This window comes from Anopheles coluzzii, chromosome X (genome assembly GCF_943734685.1).
Source record: "Anopheles coluzzii chromosome X, AcolN3, whole genome shotgun sequence".
Classification (NCBI taxonomy): domain Eukaryota; kingdom Metazoa; phylum Arthropoda; class Insecta; order Diptera; family Culicidae; genus Anopheles; species Anopheles coluzzii.
Window position 1 is genome coordinate 6,937,134 of NC_064669.1, and position 26,674 is coordinate 6,963,807.

General features: G+C 45.7%; 2 protein-coding genes across 8 annotated transcripts in view; one reads left to right on the forward strand and one right to left on the reverse strand.

Moving 5' to 3' along the window:
- Nucleotides 1-507: 507 nt before the first annotated feature.
- LOC120958800 (ras-interacting protein RIP3) overlaps nucleotides 508-26,674 on the forward strand; it is a 230,308-nt gene continuing 204,141 nt past the window's right edge. The window contains exons 1-3 of one of the 3 annotated variants that reach the window (XM_040381826.2): nucleotides 516-1,356; nucleotides 3,494-3,838; nucleotides 3,916-4,233. In XM_040381826.2, the coding sequence (XP_040237760.2) occupies nucleotides 1,120-1,356; nucleotides 3,494-3,838; nucleotides 3,916-4,143 (810 nt within the window). In that variant the 5' untranslated portion in view covers nucleotides 516-1,119 and the 3' untranslated portion in view covers nucleotides 4,144-4,233. Of the gene's footprint in view, nucleotides 1,357-3,493; nucleotides 3,839-3,912; nucleotides 4,234-26,674 lie in introns of those variants that run through there. The other 2 variants (XM_040381818.2, XM_049608085.1) reach the window with 2 other exon arrangements.
- LOC120954892 (uncharacterized) overlaps nucleotides 23,199-26,674 on the reverse strand; it is an 85,379-nt gene continuing 81,903 nt past the window's right edge. For all 5 annotated transcript variants that reach the window (XM_040375251.2, XM_040375223.2, XM_040375216.2 and 2 more), the window contains one exon: nucleotides 23,199-25,926. In XM_040375251.2, the coding sequence (XP_040231185.2) occupies nucleotides 24,360-25,926 (1,567 nt within the window). In that variant the 3' untranslated portion in view covers nucleotides 23,199-24,359. The remainder of the gene's footprint in view (nucleotides 25,927-26,674) is intronic.

The window sequence follows — 26,674 nt, forward strand, 5'->3', positions numbered from 1 at the left end:
CTGCCGGAAGAACCTGCCCCTACCGTCGACCGTGCTTTATTTCTGTGCCCCAGTCTTGTGCCAGTGTACGCGCGTGTGTGTGCGCTTTAACCTATCGTACCATTCGATGGTTTCGATTTTAAATGTTCGATTATCGCAACACAGTCACGTTTCGCTGTGCGGCCCGGGGCACCAGGAAACGGCCAACGGCACAAAATCTCAACTGAACAAAAAGAAAAAAGAAGAAAGAAGGCAAGAAAAATGGGAAAAAGTATTAAAAAAAGAACCATAACCTCCCAGCCACCAGGTTCGATGACTTGGGCGACGAGGTGAATTTTAAAAGGCGAGGTGTGACACACGCGCCCGACCGCCGATCACTCGAGACGAGCGTCGCATACGTTCCGATGATGCGACCTGGATTGGAAGTGTAACAAGCGCCACAAATAACAAGCAGAGAGAGAGAAAGAGAGAGAGAGAGATAGAGAGAGAGAGAGAGAGAGAGAGAGAACAAACAAAAAAATGGTGGACGAAAATCCAAATATCCTACCACGGACGCATGCAGCTCACAACAAGCCCGGCTTACCGGGGCTATAAAATTGAACTGTAAAAGTTTCCCAGCCGGACGGGTCGGCCCTCCTTCCGGCCCCGGTACCACCTGGGCCAGCGAGCTGGGAGTAGAAATCGAAAGTGAATTAACGTACCCGGAAACACTCGTGTTGGTGTTTTTTTTCCCTTTCTGTTTGCCAATCAGTTCTGGGCTCGGATGGGGCGCCATCAACTGCCACGGGATGCCATTGTGTTTTGCGCGAGCATTGGTTGGTCCAAAAATCCGTCCACCCACAACCCTCCCCTCTGCCGGATTGCTGCCGGATGGTGGGGGACGCTTAGCGGGCAGGAGGTATTTAACTGCCGTCCGGTACCGGTACGAGCCTCAGTCTCAGGTACGGTGCTGGACATTCGTGACATTAACAGTAAAAAACAATAAAAAGTTTCCGATTCATTGTTCGCTGTTGCGTGGCAGCTTGGTTGTGGGTGAAAATCCTGTTGTTGAAACCGTGCGTGTGTGTGTGTGTGTGTGTGTGATTGTGCTCAATTTCCAGTGTTTTCCGGTGGTTGAAAAAAAGAAAAGAAAACAAAAACATGAGCAACCGTCAAGTTCGGCGCTTCGGGCAGCTGTCACTCGTGGCGCTGCTGGCACTGGTTGCCGCCGCGGCCGGCCAGCTCTCCTTCCACAACGATCCATCCCAGAACAGCTTCTCGATCAAGCTGCCCTCCTTCCAGCAATCGTTCACGCGCTACTTCGGCAATCAACCGCAGGGTGCCCTGCTCCAGCAACAGCAGCAGCAGCAGCAGCAGCAACAGATTCCCAGCACACTGGTAAGCGTGGGTGGTGGAACACACCGTACCCCCTTTTTTATTTGCCGTTTGTTGCCTGAATCGCTGGAAAGTGTGCATTCCCGGAGGTTGCGCGGAACGCATTATGCTTGTTATTACTGTGCACACGCCACCGTGCACATCGGGGAGCATCGTAAACAATACCAATCGGTGTGTTCGATTCCAGCCCCCCCCCCCCCCCCCCCCCGAACAACAAGATCGTATCCCTCGCGTTGCGTGCCGTGCAATGGTTGTCAATCCATCAAACCGTTTCCCGCATAATTGCATTACCAGTGAAGAGTGTGCACGGATGCGTCTCGCTTCCGATGCAAATTTCGCCCCCCCTGCCCCCCCAAAACAGGCGACGAACACAACAAACTCACGCAAACGGGGACGAAAAGGGAATAAATATCGACTGCACTCTGCTGGCGCGAGAATGTAGTGCGCTGGTAGTCGTTTCAAAGTAGAAATTTACAACAAACACACACACACACACACACACATTAATATACAGTGGCACTACCTCTCACTCTCTCTCTCGTGGTAGTCTCTTGGTAGGGTGGCAGGGTGTCTACTTAAATTTTATCTTTTGTGCAGGTAGCCATGGTGCCGCCGATCTCGCGTTTCCCACACTTCCGGCGCTGAGCAATTTCCAAGTTGTTGTGCGCTTGTTATGTTCAAATGTTTCCCTGTTCTGACAGAGAGATAGAGAGAGAGAGAGAGAGATGTGGCAAGAGATGGCGTACCGCCCATTACAGCACTGGGATTGCGCTTTTCTTTTGCTGCTTGCGTGAATCCACCATCCGGGCGCGTAATCAAATGCAACCCCAGGATTGCACAGGAACGGGGTGGCGAGGCGCCGGGCGGTGGGGTGGGCTTGCCAGCAGCACATAAATAGCAATGAGCGGGCGCATGTTCGGTTGCGTTGCCTCAGCTCGCATTCTGCTGCAGCTGACGGCAAGTTGGCCGTCGGCAGGACCGGATGTCACCGCACCGGTGCATAAATTGTCAATCTTCTTGCGCTTCCCTTTACTCTCTCTCTCTTTCTTGTGCACATTCCCTTGTAATGTAGCAGCAAAAGGATGTTCTATTCTATCCTTACCTTTTTTTTGGTGCGCCTCTCCCGCTGCCATTTGCAGTCGGTATCATTTCGGTAGATCGGTGTTGCAGCTTCTTGCACCAAATGCCTGTTTGTGCGTACTGCTGCTGATGGAGCAAAAAAAAAATACACTCAACCGGAAATGAACGTACCGCAAACTTACCCCGAAAACGATTGATTCCACCAAACGGAAGCGAAGCGGAATGAAGCGCAAATGTGTTGCCGAAACTATGCTCCATTAATTAACGTTGAGTGCGGGGGGGGGGGGGGGGGGGGGGGGGTTGGTTTAAATTTCTGGACAAGACGGGCGCTCGCCAGCCAAGGTGGAAGGAGGAGCGCCGGGATGCATTCCCCCCCCCCCCCCCGATACAACCCCCAAAGCTGCAGGCATTGATTTCCTCGCCGAGCTACGCTCATTAGCAGTGCTGCAATAAAAGTGCATCATTAAAAGTTGCAGCACAAAAACGCCCCGATGAGTTTGCTGGACTTGCTGGCGTGGGGAGCAGTTTTTAATTGATGTAAGATAATGCAATATTGCGGGATTTGTGGGAAGCATGTTTGATTGTTTGAGCGCTCGGGAACGCTTTTTGCAAGCGATTTTTTAACCTCCGGACTTAATGAAGCTTTTTTTTTTGTTGGGATTGATTTTTTTCCAAACATAATTGGCAAAAGAAAAAATAAAATTGATCCGATGCTACTGGCGTATAAAGCATTTTTAGTTTTAATACATTTTGCGATGCTTAGTAGCTGCAAACGATACCTTCAAGTTAGTTTTCAGTTGGAATCTAATTTGTTCTTAACCAGAATTTGAGATCATTTAGTAAGTTTTAGATGTATGAGAAATAAATCTAGCTGTAATGATAGGAGTAAAATCTGATACGAATCGACAACCAAGATTGTCGATTCTTATCAGGTGTTACTCCCATTATATTATAATGACATTTACATCACGAGGAGTCACGGTGAACCTTGCAGCACAAACAAATTTGTCGTTGCAATGAATTTAACGGATATTTCGTGACATTTTCACCTGCATTCCAGTCCCATCCATCGCTGATCGGCACCCAGGCACAGGCCTATCAGCAGCAACAGCAGCAGCAGCAGCAGCCCATATACTATCAGCCGCAGGCGCAGCAGCAACCTCAGCACGAAAGTCTGAACCGCTACGTCGCCCAGTTCCCGGACCAGCCGCACTACACCGTCCAGGAGAACTACATCAATCCCAACATTCGGATGCGGCTGCAGCAGCAGCGCCTTCTGCAGCAGCAGCAGCAGCAGCAGCAGCAGCAGTACGCCGCCCCACAGCCCAACAAGTATGCCACCTTCACCAGCTTCGGTGCTCAGCCGACGGCCCCAGACGCCACCGTCTACGCAGGGAACAATCAGGTAAGGACTAGTCATCGGAAAGCTGCAAAGAAAGCGAAAGCGCCCAAAGCTCACCCTGGATTTCTCTGCCGCAGCAGCAGCCACAGTACGAGTACGTCCAGCAGACGGGCGAGGGCCAGCAGGAGCAGACCCAGTACCAGCAGCAGCAGCCGTCCTATTCCGTACGGGGGCAGCAGGCTCCCCAGCCCGGCACGGAGACGGACGCGTCCACCAACGCGGCCAAGCTGATCGGCGTTGCCTTTTCGCCCTCGAACGAGGTGTCGCAGGTGAAGTTTAGCAGTGCGGGCCTCAAGTACAACTTCTAGATGCGCAAAGGTGCGGCCCAACCCCCCTGGTCTGGGCTGGTGGTTAGTGTTAATGTTTCGAATAAAATTATTACCTGTTTGTTTTTTTGTTTTGTATGGAAAAGTTTCGTTTCACTTTTGGGGTCCAGAGGGTTCGTTGCTTGCGTTCGGATCGGATCAGTACTTTACTAACGAAGTAGTGCTTCCCAGGTGCATTCTTGCATTCCCCAATAACTGGCCTCCACTACGGCGAGCTTACATCGAAATGGAGTGTGGTATGAAGCATTGAATTTTATTGTATCCTTCCACATTTTTGCGAACGAGAGAAGTTGCGTAGGAGAGCGAGACATGGGCGGCAGAACTTCCGGGGATGATATGCCCAGCGCCCGTCCATCTGTGGCACGCAATCTGAACTGCACGATTAATTTGGAGCCGTTTCGGAGCGCACTCGGAGGGAAATTGATACCTTTTGCAAAAAGCGACGCCCCAATGTCTGGAATTGCGTGCCCCAAAGGATGTACGGTTTCTCATTTCGAATGAATGGGGGGTTTTTCCGGAGAAAGCATTTATTTCCTGTAAACGAGCTGGCAAACGTACCGATTGCGTGGTGCTCCTGCTGGGGGAGTGGGCAGGGCTGGTGATAGGCCTGAACATTTGCATCTGCTTCAGGTAAGGGAGGGCCAAAACCGAGCCAAAAACCAAAACAAGCAGATTACCGCAGGCACGGATGTACTTCGCATCCAATTAGTGTTCCGGGTGGGAAGTTTTGAAGCTGTCAAAACCCATCGGTGGACGTTTGTGGTTGACGTTCTACAGACACACACACACACACACACACACACACACACACACACACACACACACACACACACACACACACACACACACACACACACACACACACACACAACTCATAACCATTCATCCATGGATTACCTGTGCAACTCAATCCCTTTTTATTTTGATTCTGGCAACTTTTGCCACCGATAATTGGACTCTCTCTCGCAATTTTGGGACTCCCCTCCCACTGGAAAGGTCGTCGGACGTCGCCGAATTATTGGTTAAACTCAATCAGCGAATCGTGGCGCGACCGGCCGCCTAATGCACGCTGACAGGATAATGAATTCCCGGGCGAGCCACCGAAGTGACCGTTTTTTATTGGTTAAAAGCATCTTGGTTGTGTTGGCTCTTGTTTAATTCCTCATGGCGCGCTAGGCGTCTTCGCCCAGCGTTAGGGAATGGGTCGGTTTTTAAATTACTTTTTTTAATTATGAGTCGGGTCGGGTCTTTCTCTCCCTGTGTGGCGGTTCCCGACACGGCCTTACACTGGACAGCGCGAACTCCCGGTGCGAGGATCATGGTGGAGAGCATCTACTTTACCGGAGGCGGCCGGAGGGACATCCCGTGGGGTTTTAGTGTAGTGCGTGATGGGAATTGAGTTTAGATGTCGTTGAGGGTCCGTGGGACCGCTGGCCGGCGATCAGCAGCGCAGGTGACATTCGCCTTGATGTTGTGTAGCGCGTGAAGCGCCATCCTTGTGCCAGGCTCCAACGTTGCACAGGCACAGCGACCGCTGCTGCGTAGTTTAAAGTGTCGCTTCATGTTTTCATCACACGCCCCTACCATTTGTCTGGCTGTTACGATCCTTTTTTTTCGTTTAATGATTTCCAACACCAATAGCCGACTCGGTCCGAACGTTCACAGAAAGCTTCATCGATTGATATTTGAGATTTTTACATTCGATCAAGTTTACCGGGGAAAAAAAAACGGTGCAACTGCAACGAGCTGTGGACGGTTTCCCAATTAATGGAAGGCTGCTATTTATTTCTGATTCACTTCCGAGCAATGTAGTAACAGAGGGGAACAATTCCAACGGATTTAATGATGCGATTTTTCCAGGTAGGTAGAAATTTAAAACGAATATTTTGATATTTCACTGGCAAAACTGAAAGATTAAAGATGCCTCCAGGCTTGAATTGCCTTGAATCAATACTCAAACCCTGGATATGGGACAAATATCTCTGGGAGATTGAGTAGCGTCTGACTAAACCTTAAGCTAAACGCCAATCCATGTGCAATTGTCCGTAAAAAAAGTATTTCAGTTCAAGTTTTTTGTTTAGGAGTTATCTTAGACGACAGGTTGGAGTACCACACTTGCATAGACTGGGTTGTGGCTAAAGATATAGACTGGGTCAATGCTGCTAAAAGACATTTCGTTAACAAACAAGGATCAACTTGAAAGGATTCAAGGATTTCCAAGACCGTAATGCCTCAATGAAAGGCGTCAGAGATCGCCAAGACAACTGTGAGATTGGTTCTGAGGTACGGTCAACGTACGCCACCCGCTGTTATGCTATATACTCTCCAGTGGATGTCAGTTGCGCAGCGGATTGAATGTCAGACCAGATCAGACTTTACTTTCAAGTGTTAAAATGGCCTGATGTTATGTTTGTCTGTTTCCTCAGGTTGTTTGCATCGGTGGAGGATTCGAGTTTCATCGGTACTGCACATTTGGATTCTACTTGGGATATTCGCTATCTTCGCACGGTTCTGAGAGTAAGTCGCCCATTTAAATTACATTAGGTTCGCCTGCTTCGGAAGATAGTGCCCTGGAACCACCGAATGGTACCAGTGAACCGAAGTACCATGTCGGAGTTGTGTCGTGTTAAGTGGTCAGGCCCAATCAGGCCCATAAGTTGGTTCTTGATGAGCTACGTAAAGAATGCTAGCGAATACCATTATAGTTGATTAAGTAAGGGTATTATCTTGATGGTACTACCGTCCTTCTCAATCCTCCATGGTCCCGTACTGGGGTTAACGATCAACATCTTCATTTGACGTCTGTCAATAAAACTGTCCAATGTTAGAGAGAAGGTGTCTGATGTCCCGAAAATGCTACGATTTGTGACTTTTTTAGAGCAATCCTTTTCAGATGTCGTCTCCAGTACACTCAAAGTGTTGGTGGAAAAAAACTCGCTTCAGAAGATTTTGCACCTAAAATGATCAATGTTTCGAATAGATAAAACCCAAGTACGTATTCTCAGATATTGGATGCTCTGATGATTAGTGCATGGAATAGTCGAGAGTTCTGCTCCGAAATAAGTGTTCTGAGAACCAATTTCCAGCCGTCTAGCGGTCTGACTGTTACTGATGCCTAGATTACGAGAATTACTCATACCTCCGATAGTTATTAAACTGCATAATATCTTGTAACAAATTCCAGGTAGCGCATCACAGATTTAGAAGTTATCAAAATAACTGTTCCGAGAATGAATTTCGAGCCTTGATGACTGTCTGAAAAACATGTATGCCAAATCGATTGCGTAGTTCTGCAGGTTTCTAGAATTCTGTGGGAAATCTGTTCCTGTTCAATTTCCATTCTCCAATCAACAAAAAACCATTGGAGTTGCGACGATGACTGTCGCAACGCATCTGTGCAGATGTGTAGATGTGCAGATTCCAGGAAAGTCATAAACACCCTGTATCTCAGCGGATGCTATTGACCTTATAAACACAACAAAAATTGTTTGGAAATTAAGCACAATTGTTTCACGCTTTCTCACTCCAGTCCCAGTTCAGCGAGCTATATGTACATTTGAAGCAGGGTTAAATTCACCCCCTCGACTGCCGCCCCAACCCTCCCGTGCAGACTGTTAAATCATTCCCAGGCGTATGATCTGGCTAATCGGTTTCGATTTCTTCGGACGCCTGCTTACGTCATGGCGCGCTACAATCCAAACCGGCGGGCAACGTTTTAGGAGTCGCGTGGCCTCGGCACGTTTCTCGAGCCGTGCGCGTTGAATAATTGATTGGATGAGTCGCAACGGGATCCTCCTGTCTCCCCCTCTATTGTGGTGGTGGTGTGCAATTTTGGCCCGACAGCTTTCTCCCGCTCTTCTGCTGTTGCTTTTGTACAGCTACAGGTGGTGGTGGTGGTGCTGGCGGCACAATTAAGGGACCGATTAAATCGACATTGAGACAATCGCGCGAGGCAACAGGTTGGCTGGTTCTTCCTCCACGCGTTTTTTTCTCGTTGCTTGCTCTGTTCCCAATCCAATAAGAAAAGGTGAGTGTCATTCATTCTGATTCACCCCAGTGCGAGCGAAGCCGCAGAGACATTCGAGACCTTTTTTTTTTTAAAGCCGAACGCGAATGTACGATAAATGCGAATGGTGAGCAGTAGAAAGCAAAGCGAAAGCAACAACAACAAAAAAAAACGAACTGAAATCAGTTGAAATTGATTTTACAACTTTTGTGCCCGGTCAAGAGGCGCTCGAGGAGATGCTTTTTTTTTCTTCTTCTTCTGTGAGAGGATTTCCGAACCGAACCGATGTGGGGATTAGAATGCCCCCGTCGGCCCCAGGCTGACCAGATGAGTGTCACGCTTCAACCTCTCGGGATCGTTTTCGGGGTCCGGTTTTTCCGCTCCGGTTGTGCGTGGGGTGTCTCGTTTTTGTTCTGGACCTTCGCTTTGTGCTAGAGCCAGCAATGACAGCAACAAAAGAAGAAAAAGGGGGGAAAAAAAACTCGCCCAGACCGAAGGTGTTGGTAGGGCTCCCCCACATTGCTGCGTGCAAAGCTGGGCGAGGGTCGCGCTAAAAATAACAAGCGATAGCGTTTCAAGGGAAAATCTCGAATTTCCGTACTGCTCCCACCATCCAACCCACCCACGATTTCCAGGAAGATTCACGCTTTAGAATGGAAAGGAAATTTTAAGTGCTCTGTGTGTGTGTGTGTGTGTTTTTTATTGCACAAAAACCCGGTCTTGTTCTTGGACACGAGGATGTATTCGGGGTTTTGCGCTGTTTTTGGTCGGCACAGTTTGAAACACTCGTTCACGGCACGCAACCCAATCCGGATGGGGCAGAATGTAAAAGCAGAACAAAAAAACATTTACACGCACACACACACACACATACCACTACAAAGCAAAGTGGGAGAAAAGTGTACCGAGCCATTAATTGCATTTTCATCTGGCGTACGTGACTGGGCTGCAAAAATGTTCCATTTTTTTGCCCGGAGGATTTCTATTCGTTGTGTGTTCGGCGTGCGCTTTGGTCGCAACCTTCTGCGCGATTGTGGCAACCGGTGGCACGCCAGCCTTGTTTAGGAGGTAAAACACTATCCGTACCAGGTAAGCTTGGCGGGTACATTCGAGCGGCGGGTGTGTAGCCCGGCAATGCAACAGTGCAACATTAAGAGGGTCCGTCGCGGCACGCGCCTTTCCGACGAAGCGATGCGCGCCGGGGACCAATTTAGCAGCGTGTTGTGCGCCATAACAGGATTTGATGAAGGCAGTATAAAGCAACTGCCCGAATTCGATGGTGCGGTTCGGGTTCAAGGGGTTGCTCCTGCTGGAATCACTTTCCCGTCCATCGCTGCTCGATAGTACCCATGTGTTGTTTTGCCATGGTTGAGTGCTAGTATTTTTGTGCTAGAAGAGTGGAACTAATACAGCGCTTAGTAGAAGCCCGGCTGGATCCAACGACCGCTTTGGGGACTGGCATCTCCAACAGCTGTTCAAACAGAACATATTGAAGATTCGTTGGAACGTGTCATGTCTCCTGAGGGGTTATTGATTCGCATGATCATATCCCGTGCTCCTGTAATCCATAGGTATTCTATTCTATGTTTGTCGATGCTATCCCGAAGCGACGTGTCGAGGGATTGGCTCTACAAAATGTGTCTTCAGTGATGCAGTTGCGCTTCAAGCAGTTTGGTCGAAAACCGAGTCGTCAACAGTTTCCAATAGTTCCAGCTCATCGAACGGTCTTCAAAGCTTCCCCAATGAGGGTTTGTACTATTTTGAGAAAATGTTAGCGTAGCGCCGTCACTTTTTAATATCAGTTAGGACCTGCTATATACTAAGCGGCACACTTGTATCATATACAGACTCTACCACGTAATCCTATATAGTTCAAGATATCCTTGACAGCTGAACTTGATTCTAAACTATAGCAGGAACCGACCAATAAATCGTGGGATAGCCTGTATTTCACTTACTTACTTACTTATCAGGCGCAACAACTCCGAATCCGTACATCTCGTATAGCTCGTCATTATAGCGGCTCCTACATTGTCTCTGCACACATACGGGATCCACACAAGGATCCTTCTGAGCATCTTCCTCTCGAACGTGGCTAAGAGGGTTTCGTCAGATTTGGCCAGTGTCCATGTCTTAGAGGCCTATGTGACTCTCGGTATTATATAGGTGCTATATATTCCCAGCGTCGTACGTCGCGACAGGTTCTTTGAGGTGAACTGATTTCTCAGGCTATAGAATGACCGGTTGGCAGCCAGCATTCCTGCGCGCAACTCAGCTTCCAAGCTTTTGTCGTCGCTGTCCTTTGACCCGAGGTAGGTGAATTCTGGGACGACTTCAACAGTGCGTCCACCTATCTGTACGTCACGCCTACGTATGTTTGGATTTGTTGTTGGTAGGTTCGCTGATGTTCATCAGTTCGGTCTTTGCCTCGTCTATCTGCAATCCAAGGATCTATGCCGCCTGCTCGATCCCTTGATAGGCTTCTGCTACATAGGAGAGCCGATGATGATGAGAACCGCAGACCAATGATGTCTATATCATCAGCGTATGGCAGGATCTGGGTTGACTTATACAAGATAGTTCCCGTAGTCTCCACCCTCGAGTCGCGGATGGCCCTCTCTAGCGCCAAGTTAAATAGGAGGCAAGCGCAGAGGTTTGGTGGTAGCAAAAGGCCCAGAGAGTTTTCTATCCACCTCCACCTGGCAAGTGACGTTGGGCATAGTCATTCTAACTAGCCTTATCAGTTTGGCAGGTATTACAAAAGAGCACATAGCTTCATCGTGTCGTGTCTGTATTCAGGCATCTTGTCCAAGATCTGGCGCATGGTGGAGATCTGATCAGTGGTTGAATTTCCGTTTCGGAATCCTCACTGGTAGTTTTCTTTAACGTGAGGGATAAGACCTGAAGGATCAGGAAGATTATTTTGTAGGCAGTACTCAACACCGCATTGTTTCACAGCTAGGATAAATTTCAAGGCTCAAAATGTATTCATTGGAGTGTTCTATGAGCACTATGTATCTTTTATATCCCTGAATTATCAAATAACTAAAAAATACAAAATAATATTTAGTAGCCTATTGGATGTAGTATATAGCAAAGCATGATGTAGATGTAGATGTAGCAAAACAATTGATTGCGTATTTTGATTAATATAACAAAAAAATATAAAACATACTTCACCTGGGGCAAAATGGGCGGATGCTTTTGACATGTAGCACTTGGTGAGATTATGGTGATGTATGTGTCAATAAGCCTAACAAGCACAGCTTCAAAAGGCTCGATTTCGTCAATTGAAACGTGAACAAAGTGTTTTAATTTTTATGATATATGTTTGGATCAATTTGAAGCGCCTACCTGAACAGCTATTCAAAAGAAAGGAGTTATAATATATAAGTCTCCGATATAAGTCTCCATTATGCTATCTGCGGAACCTATTACAGAAGTCTTACTGCTCTTAAGGAGAAGTTAACTTCTCAATAAAAGCAATGTTCATCAAAAACTTGAAGAAAGAATTTAGTTAATTTTCGCTGGAATTCTAACTTGATTAGTTAGCGATACATACATTTTCTTCTACAATTCTCGTTGAGTATACACTATTCCCACTGGACTTTTAAATGGAGTTTAAATGGGATTTCTGGTTAATGGGGAAATAGATGTAGTGCGTGTTGCCTATGTGTGGGCGTTATTAATTCATTAACTAACCTTAAGGGTGTGTTATGCCTATCTCAAAATCCAACAGAGGCATATAACAAGGTAAGAATAGTTGTGTTTTGTGGAAAATGTATTTAACTGCTTAACATGCCCATTTTGCCCTGCTTTCCCATACAGTAAAGAGAATCACAGTGTTTGTTGGTGTCTACTCAACTCTTTGGCAGAGCTCGTAGTATATACGACCTAGGAGGCTCTAACGAATATCTTCCATTCCGTTGCATATGTAACAAAAGAGTGCAATGACTTGTTTGAATTCTACTTAAAAAAAGAAAAAAATAAAAAATCTTCTTTAAAATGATAAATGTGGGTAGGCATGTCTCGCCAGAAAAAGCAGCAAAAAGGAGCTATCAGAAATTAATTAAAACGTGGCATTAAATTCCTGGAAAGCATTGATGCGTTAAATGCGTGCATTCCATCTCGTAATTACTCGCTGAAGCGCTTCCAACACAAAATGTGTTCAAATGATTGCCTGGTCAATCCCTTTTCGATGGTGCTGCATTTTTGGCGTGAAAATGCACCCGCAAATGCACGTCAAACGGCTGGGAGGAATATTCGAGCCGTTTGCTGCTGTTTGTTTCGTGTTTCGAAATCATTTATCAAACAATGCGTAACAGTTTTCTTTTTGTTTTTTTTTGCGCCTCTATCGTTTGCAAATTATCAACGACGAGTAATTACTGAACGACCTCACATTCGCACGTTCCACTGTCGCTTCCGCTGCGCCGAACGTTTAATTTCCCGTCTGTTTATTTCCCTGTCGATCAGTCTTATCATTATTTATTTGGTATATCGTTGGGCATGCGGGGGAAATTACCAATCGTAGAGAGAAGGGAAGAAAATAATACGTTTCTTTCCTGCCCATAATCAACACAATCGAAATGAAACACGCTCACCAGGGCTTTGTTCATCGCGGATAATAAAAATAGGTAATGCGTACACGGCTTTATTTTTCGTTCCAATCGTTTCATGTGTGTTTTTGTTTGTTTGTTTGTTTGTTTTGTTTTACAAAGTTCTCTAAAGGTTGGAGCATGTGAACAACTGTGTTTTAGTGTGTGTGTATGTGTGTATTTGCCTTTTTCCTTTTTTTTACTAGGAAGATCAGTATGTGTTTCCTGTTTCCTCCATCCTTCTTTACAAATTTATCACCGAAATTTCACTAATTTGCTTTAAATGTGTTTCCTAAACGTGCGTGTGCTTTTGCAAATGTATATGTGAAACTGTCTGTCCAATATGTATGTATGTATGTGTGTGTGTGTAAGGAAACAATTCTCTCGCACGGAGCAGTGTGTGAGTACGAAGACAAATGGGGGTTTGATGAAGGTTGCAATACCTTTTTAGGACGTTAGTTTGTTCTATTTTTTTTTTTCAGTGTAGAGTTTCGAGTGATCAATCAAGCACACACAGACACACACACACAAACACGCGCTCATACAAATATACGACTCACGCATAATGGTTAGATTTGCTACGAACAATTTTGGAGAGGGGTTTTTTTTTGTGTTGTTCAGCTAGTATTTGTTTGTTTTGATTTTTGTCCATCTCTGGACACACTCACACATTGATTTTCTGCTGCGCCCACCACCCTTCCTTTCTATTGGTTACAAATAGTCCTTAGTTTAGTATTTTTTTTTCTTAAACAAACAAACCCGAAAATAAAACTATTTTCCAGTCATTAGTCGCACCCGATTCGGGGGCGTTTCACTTGCTTCGTTCGATTGTGTGGGTGAGAGATAAAGAGTGGTTAAAAAGGTTCCGAAAGCGTTTGTCGTTTCCCTGCAAACAGGAGCATTAGATAGAGAAAGGTACGAGAGAAAGAGAGAGAGAGAGATATAGAAACGGGAGAAGAAGAAGGTAAGAGACTGGAAAGCGATCCGTGCGTTATTAACAAGATGTTCTTCTACACTCTTATCCACTCCACAAAAACACTTTCTCGCTGTTGTGGCGCTACTTCCGCCCGTTCTGAAACCAATCAATACTGTTGCGCTATAAAGTGTGTTACGTATAAAGCCCCCCTTCCCCCCTCCTTGCACCATTTCAACTCGATGCGTTCGATGTTATTTGACTGGTTCGGTTTTTCGGGGGCTTTTTTTGTTCGTTTTTTTTTTTGCACACCCAATTATTTAGCCCCCAAAAACGAAAGGCTTGGCTTTGAAGCTGAGCTACTCTCTTACGTACACAAATTGGCTGACCAGCGTCGGGTACAGCCTTCCCCTGCTAGCTTGCTGTAGCAACAACAACACTCAACACTGTAATGCAGCTCCGAGGAGGAGCACGTTTATCACCGACATCGACCATCGATCGGGAATGTTTGCTTACGTTAGACAAGGAGCTCAAGAGCAAGAAGCTTCTCCCCTTTCCCGAAAAGCGACACGAAACATATACACACCTGCACATACGCACACAGTTACATACAGAGTTCAGCGTACAGCTTTCGTGCCATTTCACGCTACTTTGAAGTTGTTGATTAAAACATGTATTTACGGAATCGGCTCCATCCCCCCCCCCCCCCCCACTGCTTGCACGCACAAATAGAAACAGCCAAACATTGCCAAACACACACACACACACACGCGCGCGTACACACATACTGAGCTTTCTTCGATCAATGGTTCGGTTTTCCCCGGGGCGACCGGGGCTCCGAACGGTTCGTCCGCAGTAGGTATCACGTTGCGCTTTTGGCTTTCACAAACCCAGCGGCCAGGGGGATAGTGGTTGTGTTTGTTTGTTTGTTTTTTTTTGCAGAACATCAGTACGGTACTCGGTCCCGACGACTGGAGGCGCTAATTGGGCAAGAATTAACTTAGCTTGTCTCCTAGGGAGGCGCGCAACTATTTGGGCACGCAATCGTTTCTAAAGTTAATAGTGATCACAATTTTGGTTCGTTTTGCTTCATTTTGTTTACGGTTATCATTATCGTATGTCTCTTCCTCTTCATCGTACCTTAAACAATGCGGTTAGTTTGTTTTCCATTTGATTTGACTTAACATGTATTTTGTTTATGCGTATTTTTTTTGTTTAATTCTAATTATTCAATACATGTTTTGCACTATCAATAAATGAATTATAAGGTTTAAATTCTCTTTTATTCTTTTTTTTGTATCTCTGCTACTGTTCGTCAAAAACTTACAAAACACGAAATCGCTAACACTAGTGACCGAAATCCGACATGTACCGTCCCAAAAATTCTGTGAACTGAGCCTCAGCTGTGGTAGAAAACCGTCTCGCAACACGTTTACAGCACTGCCGCTCGAGCGCACCTTGCACATGTAATTGTGGCTCATCGCCGACAGACAACACTGCCAAACTGCTCCCAAACACTGACTTGGCTGCGTGCGTGCGTCCTGTTTGCCTTGTGCGATGGAGCCGCCCGGTGGTAGCACGTTGCGGCATAATGGGGCCGCCTGGTGGCTCACGCCCGGGCGCCCCTTGGCGCCGGTAATGCAAATGTAAGTGCAACAATGAGATGAAAGGTAGGTGGTGGGTACACCGGGGGGAAAGGGAGAGGGTGAATGGAAAACATCAAGCGAAGCGAACGCTTCGCGCTCCTACCCACTCGCGAACATTAAACTCCAGTAACACAGGTAACACCAAACATCAAACATTATCAGCAGCTCTCTCTATAAATGCATTTAAATTGAAACCACGGTTTGTGTTTGTGTTTTGTTTTTCCTTTAACCATTAAAACACAGCCTGGTGGGACAGGTTTCCGAGAGCAATCAAGTCGTTGGGTTACGCCAATGTGTGACTTTATTGCATGCCTGCTACATGTGAGGGTAATTTAATACGAGATAGTTGATATGAAATAGAATATTGTTAAAATTGGCTTCACGAGAGGGTCGATTGCCGATAATGGAATGTTATACTTTTTTTTTCATTTCGTTCAGAATCTGAGCCATTCTGAGGCATTCAAACCAAAACAGGCATTGTGCAAGAATGTAACAGTGGTGTAAAAATAAATCAAATTCTTCAAATTTAGTACATTACCAGGGCTTTCCAAGTCACTTTCGAATGAAAAAAAAAAAGTTTTTCACTGCTTGCAAGATGTTATTCCACATCATTCTGATATTTCATTTCGATCATAAAAATTCATCATTTCTTCAGTATGATTTTCAACACTTCAAATGTCTATTTTTTCTTTTTTTCACCACAGTTTTGAAGTCGCATCTCATCAAGATTAGTACAACATCATTATAATGTGCACATCATTAGTCAGCACCTTCAAGATGGTTTTCAACAGCTTTTAACCCACCATTTTGCATCTTAATAAAATTTCAGTTTTTACACAAGATTTTCAGCATATCTCAAGCTGGACTGACTTTGACAGCTCTTGTGCGATGTGTTAAAAATCATGTGCAACAATTGAAATCTTATTATGATCCAAAGGCATCATTAGACAGCTGTTGAAAAACATCTTGAAAGTGGCGAATAATGATGCGCCCATTCAAAAGTGACCCTGTAAAGGATTTTGTTGCATCTTGCGTGTTGTAAAGTCCCGGTGAAAAAACGACAGCAAAAGATCGTTGAAATGTTGAAAATCATGCTGAAGATATTAACAATCAGTATGATGGAAATGAAATATCAGAGTGATGTCGATTAACATCTTGCACGCGGTGAAGTAACAATGTTTACATTCGAAAGTTTGGCTTGAAAAACACTGTAAAAACAATACCTTCAAAGCTACAAATAAAAAATGACTGGGAGCTTTTAAGATGGGGTCACACCTCGTGGAAAACCTGTGCCACCAGCTGTCGCTTCAGGGTTGGATCACGCTTGATCTAGCCCGCCGTTAGATGTAGGTTTGCAAGTGACTACTCTTACTCTCTATCTCTCTTTCTCTCCCTGTGTCTGTATTCGTTGCCCCGTGACGTCACTGCTCGGTTTTTGTGCTTTATTTTGTCGTTTGCTTGCTGCAGTGATTGCAACACCATGTACATCTACTAGTTAGCACAAGCACACACACACACACACACTCTCCCACATACGCACACACTCTCTCTCTCTCACACACACACGCACACGCAGCTAGAAGGCGCTCTTTGTGAGCCCTTCAGTACATTTTTATAAAACAGCAAAGAATCAAGACAACAAGAGGGATAAACGGTGATAAAAATTATGAGTGTGTGTGCGTTTGCATGCTGCTTCCTATACGATTACCCCTCCGCTCCTTGCTCACGGGCGTACGTACGGTTTGCTCGTTCGGTATGTATGATTAGCGCCATGTTCTAGAAACTACTTGCTACGAAAAACAAAACAGTAAACCGGATGCACCACCTTGCGCCGCTTCTAAGAGTGTAGGTCTTGTCGGCTGGTGCTGCTGTCCGGAGTGTTGCTAACAGTTACCAGCTACGTGTTTTGTTTATTGACAATGACAATCGCACACACACACACACGGCAGCATTCGATACATATACCACACTGAGATCGGTGTCCGCCTTGAAGCGCGTTCGTTACGAATTGGGATTTTCTCGTGCCTCCTGTTTTTGTGTCGTGTGTACAGTTTACCGCACAAAGTGTCGATCATAAAGTTGTCCCCAACAATCCCCCCTTTAACCCCCACTAAACTAACACCGGATCAAGCATCGCTCAATGATTTTCTTACATTCTATAACAGCTGACCTTTACGCCGTGAGATTTACTTAAAGACTAACAGCGTGCATGCAGGGTAGACCGGTTCACATCTGCTCATCCACTCATCTTTCATTTCCCTTCCTCCTCATCTCCTCCTGTCCTCCCTGTCATACATAGCGTATGAATGTGTGCCTTTTTTGCACGCTCGATTGCCGTCAGTCGACGAAAGCAAAGTGACGAACTTTTCAGCAACCTATTCGCACCCCAGCTGGTGACATTTTGCGAACCCCATCAAACACCCATTACAGAAGAGCGGCAAAACACTGTTGTTTTAAAGGGCACCAACACACACACACACACACACACACACACACACACACACACACCCACACACGCTTGAGTGTGCAAGTTTATAGCGAGAAAGGGGAAAACGATGCGCCCGGACGGTAATTGGACATTAATGGTGCAAAATTATCGCACCGAGTGGCGACGGCGGCGGTCGGCCCGGGTAGATTTAAATTAATTTCCGGAAGCTACATCCTCTGCATCGTGCAACGGATACCGGAACGGCGAGGGTTGGAGCGAATGGAGCCGCATTCAATTTTACCCAATACCCAATCGAGCGCGACCGAGTGTGCGTCCCGGTAACGTGCGATAATTAACGTGCGCGGCATGATGCGTTGCAAGCGGCAGCAACCGTAGCGAACACAACGCCTCACTCCCTTCCAGCACTGGTCCCTGTGGGTGGGCGACATTCTTTTGTTTCGCGGATGATGAAGATGATCGTTAGTTTGGAGGGAGTCACCGGTTGAGCCATTTTGTAGTTGTCGATGGTACGGTGAATAATGAGGTCTACCGGAAGGTTCGTCGCTTACGGAAAAATAAAACTGTTTTGTTCGAGATTTTGTACCACAAAAGGTGACAGTGGGCACAGGTGTGACAAAACAGGCTTTAGAAACGTGTTTAGCCCACCCTCGGAAGCGAACCTTTAGCGTCCGAGTGTCTGCAGTCTACTGTGTATTCAGAAACATTGATAACCTTTTCCATTGTTTGCCATTCCGTGCCATTTAATAGGCATAAAGCAGCACAGTACATGTTCGAACTGGGTAAAAGAAGTCCTATTTACTTTCAATTAAACACTTCGAGTGAAATGAAACATCCAATCGGCACACATTGCTACAATATGTACACCGTCCTTTGCTTATAACCCGGCGACGAATGATAAAAGCGATCCTTGGATTGTATCAGCCATGTAATATTCTAATGGGATTCTAATTCTCATTCAAAATCAAAATTCAAAACTCTCATTCACCCCGTAGCAACGTCCATCGCTAAACATAAACAATGTTCAATTTGACTGTCAAAATGTTTCCCATGGCTTTCCGCCAATTTACTCTAAACGCATCCACCTGTTCTCTTTCAAAGACCTTGATGAGACCTGGAAAAACTGCCAGCAAAATGACCAAACTGGGCAGCATAAAATAAATAATTTAACTACTTTTCAACACCAAAGTCAAAAATTGATGTCTTAAGGCCGGGCTACATTGATCGTACTCTCTGGTGTAATTTTAATTTTCACTAGCGCATCTGGCGGCGGCTGGTGGAAGCTGTTTTTGGTCGTCGGGGGAATGGTTGTGTTGAATCTCAAAATTAATTAGTTTTTTCACCGTTTTTTGATGCAAAAACTGCTGAAATACTTGCACAACATATTTATCTATCAATTACAAAGCCTTTCCAGTCCAGTTAAAGTAAAAAATATGGAAAAATAACGTATTTTCTGAAGCGACTCCAAATTGTTTGGCAAAATGCTTTGGTCAGCCGCCGCCAGAGGCGCTAGTGAAAATCGAAATTACACTTGCGAGTACGATCAATGTAGCCCGGCCTTTAGACATGCTGTCGAAAATTGGTGCTCAACAGACAAAAATAGGGTAAAGCGGAGTAAAATGGACATGTGGGGCAAAATGGGAACCCTCTATTTAAGCATTATTTGACTACAAACATACTTTCCAATGCTCAAAATGTATTCATTAGAGTGTTCTATGAACGCCATGTAAGTTTCATAACCCTTACATAACAAATAACCAAGAAAAAGGCAAAATAAGGTTTATTAGCATATTGATGTAATTTTGATGGCAGATGCTTTTGACGTACGGCGCTTGGTGAGGCTATGGTGTTTGTGTTTGTTGCCTCAATAATGATAACAGAAACAGCTTCAAAAGATTTGATTTTGTAGATTTAATCATGTAAAAACTTTTTTAATTTTGATAACGTATTTTTGGAAGAATTTTAAGGGCTTTCCTGACCAGCAAAACAAAAGATAGAACGAAAATACAATTCACGAAATACGTGCGCAAAAGCATAGACCATTACCTAAGGCGCAGTTGTTGTGGCCTATATTGCCTCAGTGTTTTGACGTTTCACAGTTTGTTTACATATGCCAATTTTGCCTCAGGGCTATGCCCATTTTACCCCGCGTGTCTAAAAAGCTTCTCGTAAAACATCAACTTTTATTTTACACTGTTTTCACGATTTTAATTTGTTTTCATTCTATGTGGCAATTTTAATCCATAGATGAAGGGTGGAGGCATATCACTAATGAAAGAAAAATTGTGTTTTGTGGCATATTGAAAGGAATATTTAGTAAACTGCTTAACATGCCCATTTTGCCCCGCTTTCCCCTAAGTTGCAACGACTGTAAATACCGAGCGCCTGGGCTACTGTGCTTCACCACACGTTTTGTAAACAACACTTTTGACCTGCTGCCGTCCTAAAATGGGGTTGAAATTCCGAACCAAAACATAGAATGTTTTAAACTGGCAGTTGAACGTTTCATCATCAAAGTTGAGACTAAAATTAAAACCAAACAGTTTAGGTAAGAAGTCGCTGCATGTTTGCGGACGACTATGAAGACCATATTACTGCCCGAAAGCCGAATTGTGTTGCCACGTTTAAATGTCACATCAAAAGAGGGAACTTACTGGAGCTCATGTTCGAGTGTGTTTCGAGATTGTTTTGTTGCCTAAAGTTGTGCATGGGTCGCTCAGGGGTAGCCCTTCGGAGCATTTCTTTCTAGTAAGCCAGTTCCTATAGCTCCTACTACCAACCTGCAGGAGGATTTAATCGCTTGAAGTAACTTAAAATCACAAATGAGAACAATGAGAACCTCTCTTCAACCTTCATCGTTTGATCTCGAAAATACGAGTGGTTGTTTGGGGGCTTTGTTTATTCGGCTATCCGAACCGACAGGAGCCAGTTTGTCTCAACATCAATCCACAGCGTAGAATTAGTTTAAAAGCAAGGACTTGCAACGCATTTGGCCACTGTAACAGTTTTTGGTGGACGTATAATGTTATGCCACCTTAGTGGGTGAACAATGCCGTAGCCTAATGGGAAATATTACCTAACAGTTAAACGCTCGGATAGTGGTGCGTGCAAAATGGCTCTACCAACCAGCAAAACCACGGTGTGCAAGGTGCAAAAATGTAAAGCCAAACAAAAAACAATTTAATCGTAGTGTTAATGGCAAAGCTACGGCTCCAAAAGCCTCATTATCGGCCGGTGAAAAGGTAAATCGTGGCAAGGTAATGACAGTGTACACTGGTCATTGAATCACTTGGCACTCGAAAAGTGAAAAACTTTCCCGGACCACACCAAACCGTCCGGCCGCCGTGAACAAAACAAAAAACCCCCCTCGCTAAAAATGTGTGAGAGTGGTTGAATTTTCCGCCTTAACGCTTTGTTGCTGGCCGTTTGTCGTTTGGAAACCAGAATAAACAGCAAACCGCACCAGGTGTTTGTGTGTGTGTGTGTGGTGTGTAAAAAACCCTCCCGGCGATGGGTGTAGCCAGTGTGGGGGTGTATCCCGCACCATCCGTTAGCAACACCGCCCGGCAATTACGCCGCAAACGCCCTCCCCAGTGCGGGAAATCCCTTGTGGGAGGAGCGCCCTTCTGGCCGCGAAACCAATAAGCTAAACGATGCAAAACATCCACAACACCCCCTTACTGGTCGTGTGTGTACGCGTATGTGTGCGTGTGTGTTGAGCGAGGTCGGGAAGACACGTGTTCCGTCGGGTTGGGTTGTTTGTGCAAAAACAAAAAGAGGGAAGGTGTGTGATGCCACCGCTAACCACATCGTCCCCGGTGGGAAAACTGCAATGACCGCACACACACTCAAACACACACACACACACACACACACACACACGTAAGTTCAGGGTTTGGCGACACACCCCGGGTCCTAATCGTGCAAAATGGCTGCATTCAGCAGTGTTCCGTGGGGTAAACAGCTTTTTACACGGTATTTATTTTTTTTTGTTTTGACCAGGTTTTTCCCCCCCCCGGGTAAATATTGGGTATTTTCGAATGCTCGGAATGTCTCCTTGGTTCTTGGTTTATGAACGATTTGTTCAATGTTTTCAAAAGAACGAACTGATTATCCACAATGTTTGCAACATCTTCAATCATCAAGAGGAAATACTTTTTTTTCTCAAATTGAGAACTCTGAGTGTTTATGAATTTTAATGAAGTATGTCTTAGTCTTAGTTTGTACATAACATAGCTTTAAAAATGAATTCACAACTGTTGAGGGATCTTTTAGAAAGCTTGAGTGGATGCACAGCAAAACGCGTAACAGATGATCCACCAAACGAGCTGGAAAATTGACGTATTTGTCGTACGAATACGGGTTAAGTTTGGGCAAAATTAACAAATTCTGAGGTACTAATTCCATACTAAAAATACGTTTATACTGGTTTTCTTTCATGTAAAACAAGGATGCCTTTGGCAACACTTTTTCATAAGTAGAACAAACTCTTTCAATCTGCGGGCCACATTTTGTAAAAAAACCGTTTTGGCGGGCCACATGCAAATGATACTCTGCTTGATCTAATGATCTTACTTTCAACAGACGATTTATAGGGGAAGGTATGTAAAGACGGACACTGCGGGTAAAATGGACAATTCTCATAAATGCATGCGAAAAGGTAATTTTCGAAAAAATCAACAATGCAGCATTCTAACCTAAAGTTACACAACACATTTGACCACATGTTTGGCATAGTGTATGCAAAATTGGTTAAATTCACGAATAACTCGTGAAAATAACTCGCGACATCGTTCAGGAATTAATAACTATAAACGAGTTCCTCTTATACTGGGGTCGTGGACTTTTCGCGGAGTAATTTCCAATAATAATAATAATAATAATAATAATAATAATAATAATAATAATAATAATAATAATAATAATAATAATAATAATAATAATAATAATAATAATAATAATAATAATAATAATAATAATAATAATAATAATAATAATAATAATAATAATAATAATAATAATAATAATAATAATAATAATAATAATAATAATAATAATAATAATATTAATAATAATAATGACAACAATAATAATAATAATAACAATAATAATAATAATAATAATAATAATAATAATAATAATAATAATAATAATAATAATAATAATAATAATAATAATAATAATATTAATAATAATAATGACAACAATAATAATAATAATAACAATAATAATAATAATAATAATAATAATAATAATAATAATAATAATAATAATAATAATAATAATAATAATAATAATAATAAAAATAATAACAATAATAATAATAATAATAATAATAATAATAATAATAATAATAATAATAATAATAATAATAATAATAATAATAATAATAATAATAACAATAATAATCATAATCATAATAATATTTCAATAATACATTAAATGCTGCATTCTACGGTATATTAGAAGCGCCGCTTACAGGTCCCAAAGGCTGAATGAATCGTCGTTCCATTTGGCCTAGAATTGGTTTATGTACGTACCAGAATATGGAAACCAATAGGAAATGTTAAAATTCTAAAAACCTCTTCAATTTCCATCGTGTTTTTATAGGTGTCTATCTTACCCTTCATGGTCTCACCGGAACATTTTAAAACTGCACGAAAAAAAATCATGTTTTTAATTCATGAAAAAAAAAAGACGCTAAAATCGATGGAAACTTAAAAGATTCAACACATTTTCTGCTAAACCATGAGTGTAAGATGCACATTTTCATGGTCGTTGCATTTAAATAACGCTAGATTTTTACCATTTCCCTTAACGTTTCCGTCTTTACCTACCTTCCCCTACATACAAAATGACGCTATCCACGAGCATTCGTAGAATTTAGAGATGGCACCTACGATTCATTACACGACCTGCCTTTCAGCAGTAGGAGCGAACAAGCATAAGCGACTCCGACCCGTTCAGTTCGGGTATTGAACCTACTTTTACCCCATCCTAACCCGAATGACCTCATCACTAGTACAAGTGCTTAAGCGCTTTCAGTTAGAAGTAGTAGCGCAAGCATGTTTTCTATGTTCTTCATTTAAGATGTATTCTACTGGAAACATTCAAACTTCGTGCATCCATACTTGTTAACACGTTCAGTATTATTTCAAATTTTCTTTGAATACCGGTCCATTGTAGCCATGTCATAGATACCAATTACGTCCAACAGTCAAAAACTGACATCAGCCATTGAAAACCCCCAATTTACCCGGGAAAATACCGTTTTTCCGAGGATTTTTTCCCAAATTTGAAATTACCCGATTTGGTACATCCCTGACTGCATGTTAGTTTTACGCACACACACACACCCACCCACCCACTTGCAACCACCTGCCAGTGGTTTCGTTCTCCCCCTTGCTCTCTCCTCTCATCAAAATTGTGGGCTGGGCTGGGAGTGGTTTGGTGGTGGGGTCGTCGCACCAATCTACACAAGCAGATCGCGGCCCGGGCTGCGCACGGCCCGGTGGACCGCCAGCTTCGCTGCACCATCACCACCACCACCACCACCACCACCACCACCACCCCCACCACCCGGGCCCAACACTCAGACGTCGTCCTGGAAGGTGATGCGGTCGCGCGATTTGGTCGAGCTGCGGGTGGAGCCGCTGGTCGAGTACGTCCGGTGGAAGCGCCGCTCGAGCTCGATCGAGCGCCGCGGCCCGAACGGTTGCCCCCGGTCGAGCGCGAGCGGCACACCGACCGGCTGCAGCTGGCTGTTGCGCCGCTGCATCGGCGAGCGGGACCGGCGCGGGGACAGGCTGCCCCCCAGCGTGGTGGAGCCGGGCTGCGGGGGCAGCTGCGCACCGCCCGCCTGATGGGACGGCGCCACGATCGGTGGCTCGGGCAGGGAGGCGGCCGCCGCCGCCGCCGCCTCGAAGTAGTCGTCAAAGTTGGTGGAGAACTTGAGCTTGGAGTTTTGGCGCGACAGATACTGCTCGTACGACTTCTCGCGCTGGATCATCTCCTGGATGTCCATGCTGCGCTCCCGCTCGAGCTGGTCGATGATCTCGAGGTCGCGGGACAGCGTGCTGAACGAGCCCTTGCGCGACGAGTACTCGCTCTCGCTGATCGACACGATCGAGGGCGTCGCCTTGAGGATGCCGACCGGGCGCTTGCGGGCGGACGGCTGCGACACCGAGCTGAAGATCTCCGACTCGTCGTCCTCGTCGTCGTCGTTGTCGGGGGGAACCGGCGGCCCCCCGTTGGGTGCGGCCGCACTTGCCACCATCCCGTCGTCCCGCAACTCGTCGGCGGAGGAAGGAGGGTAGAGGGGCCGGGCGGCCGACAGGTGGCTGGAGGCGGCGGTTTGGGCGGAGCTGCGCCGCCGGTACGGGGCGCCCAGCGGGCCCGTCAGCGAGCGGCGCGCACCGAGCGGATCGTCCCCGTAGCCGCCGCCGCCGCCGCCACCGCCGGCCCCCTCGCCCGTGCAGCAGTACGTGCTGGAGGTAATGTCCGAGCTGTTGCCGACGAGCGAGCTGACGTCATCTTCGTCCTCGGCCTGGGACAGGGCGGACGAGAGCTGCCGGCTGTGGGTGCTGTAGCGGCGCGAGGGGTAGAGCGGGGCGGTGCTGCTCGCCCGGCTCGCCCGGCTTGCCGTCGACCGGACGGAGGAGTTGTGGGCGGTGGCGGAGGAGGAGGCGAGCGTGCGGGAGGACGACCGGACCGAGGGCGCTTGGTGGAAGTTGCTCTCCTCGATGCGGAGCGGCGGGGGCAGCTGGCGGCGGGGCCGCCCGATCGAGGATTGGCGGGAGATGGTCGTCTCGACGGTGCGCGCACTGCTGCTGCCGGCGGGCGATTTCGTCGGCTCCGTCATCGAGGTGGTGACGGTGAGCGGGTTGTCGGTGTGGAGGGAGCCGGTCCGGGTGCTGCCCGGTGCCCCTGGGCGGCCGTGCGAGCCGGTGCGCCGGTGGGATGGCGGGGAGCCCGGCCGGCCTGCCCCCGCCGTGGCGGAGGGTTTGAGCGGGACCCCGACGGAGGAGAGGGGCGTGGCCGGTGGGACGTTCTTGCCGGGGGGTGTGCTGCCCGGCTCGTCCAGCGACTGCTCCGAGCGGGTGGTGGTGTTGCGCCGGGACGACAGCCGCAGGTAGCCACGGAGACGCTCCTTTGTTGGTCTGTGGGAGGGGTTGAGGGAAGGGAAGGAAGAAGGGGGGGGGCAGAATAGAAGCAGAAAGTTAGTTGCGGAAGGTTGTATGGCTTCTCCATTTGGCGAAGGGAAGTTATTGCTTGTTTAAAAATAAGCGATCAAGGGGTTCGTCCATCAATTACGTAACGCCAAAAATGAAAATTGCCTGCACCATGTAACGTTTGCAAGAAATCATGTCAACACACCATACAAAACCACACAGACAAAACTAGCCTGTAATTTTCAGCCTCACGGCTTGCATTACATTTGAGTACCTGCTCGAAAAAATGTCTAAACAATGTCGTGTTCTCATTTATCCCAAGGTGCACATGGTGGTGGAATCTAGCATCAATGTCTCATAGCCTGTTTTAGCAACAAATTGTACAACCAATTGTCACTTTATCATGACTTTTTTTATTGCGAACAGTTCTGCAAAATGTCATTGACATCGTAATGACCAATTCCGACTGTAACAAAAATCATGTCAGCGTCATGAGCTCTACTGTGATGATCAGAGGTGAGCTTCAAACAGTTGGTGCGACCATCACATGCTTGGTGACATTGTGACCAGCTCTCGATTAGTAGCTTGGGCGCGATATTTCCTGTCGGTGATCATCACAATAGTCATGGGAGATATGCGGTGCTTGCGAGTGTTTCCATGCAACATGTTTTCTCGCTCAGTTTGACCCGACAAACCATTAAAGCAGACAGAGCGATAAAGCATGCGCATTTTGTTG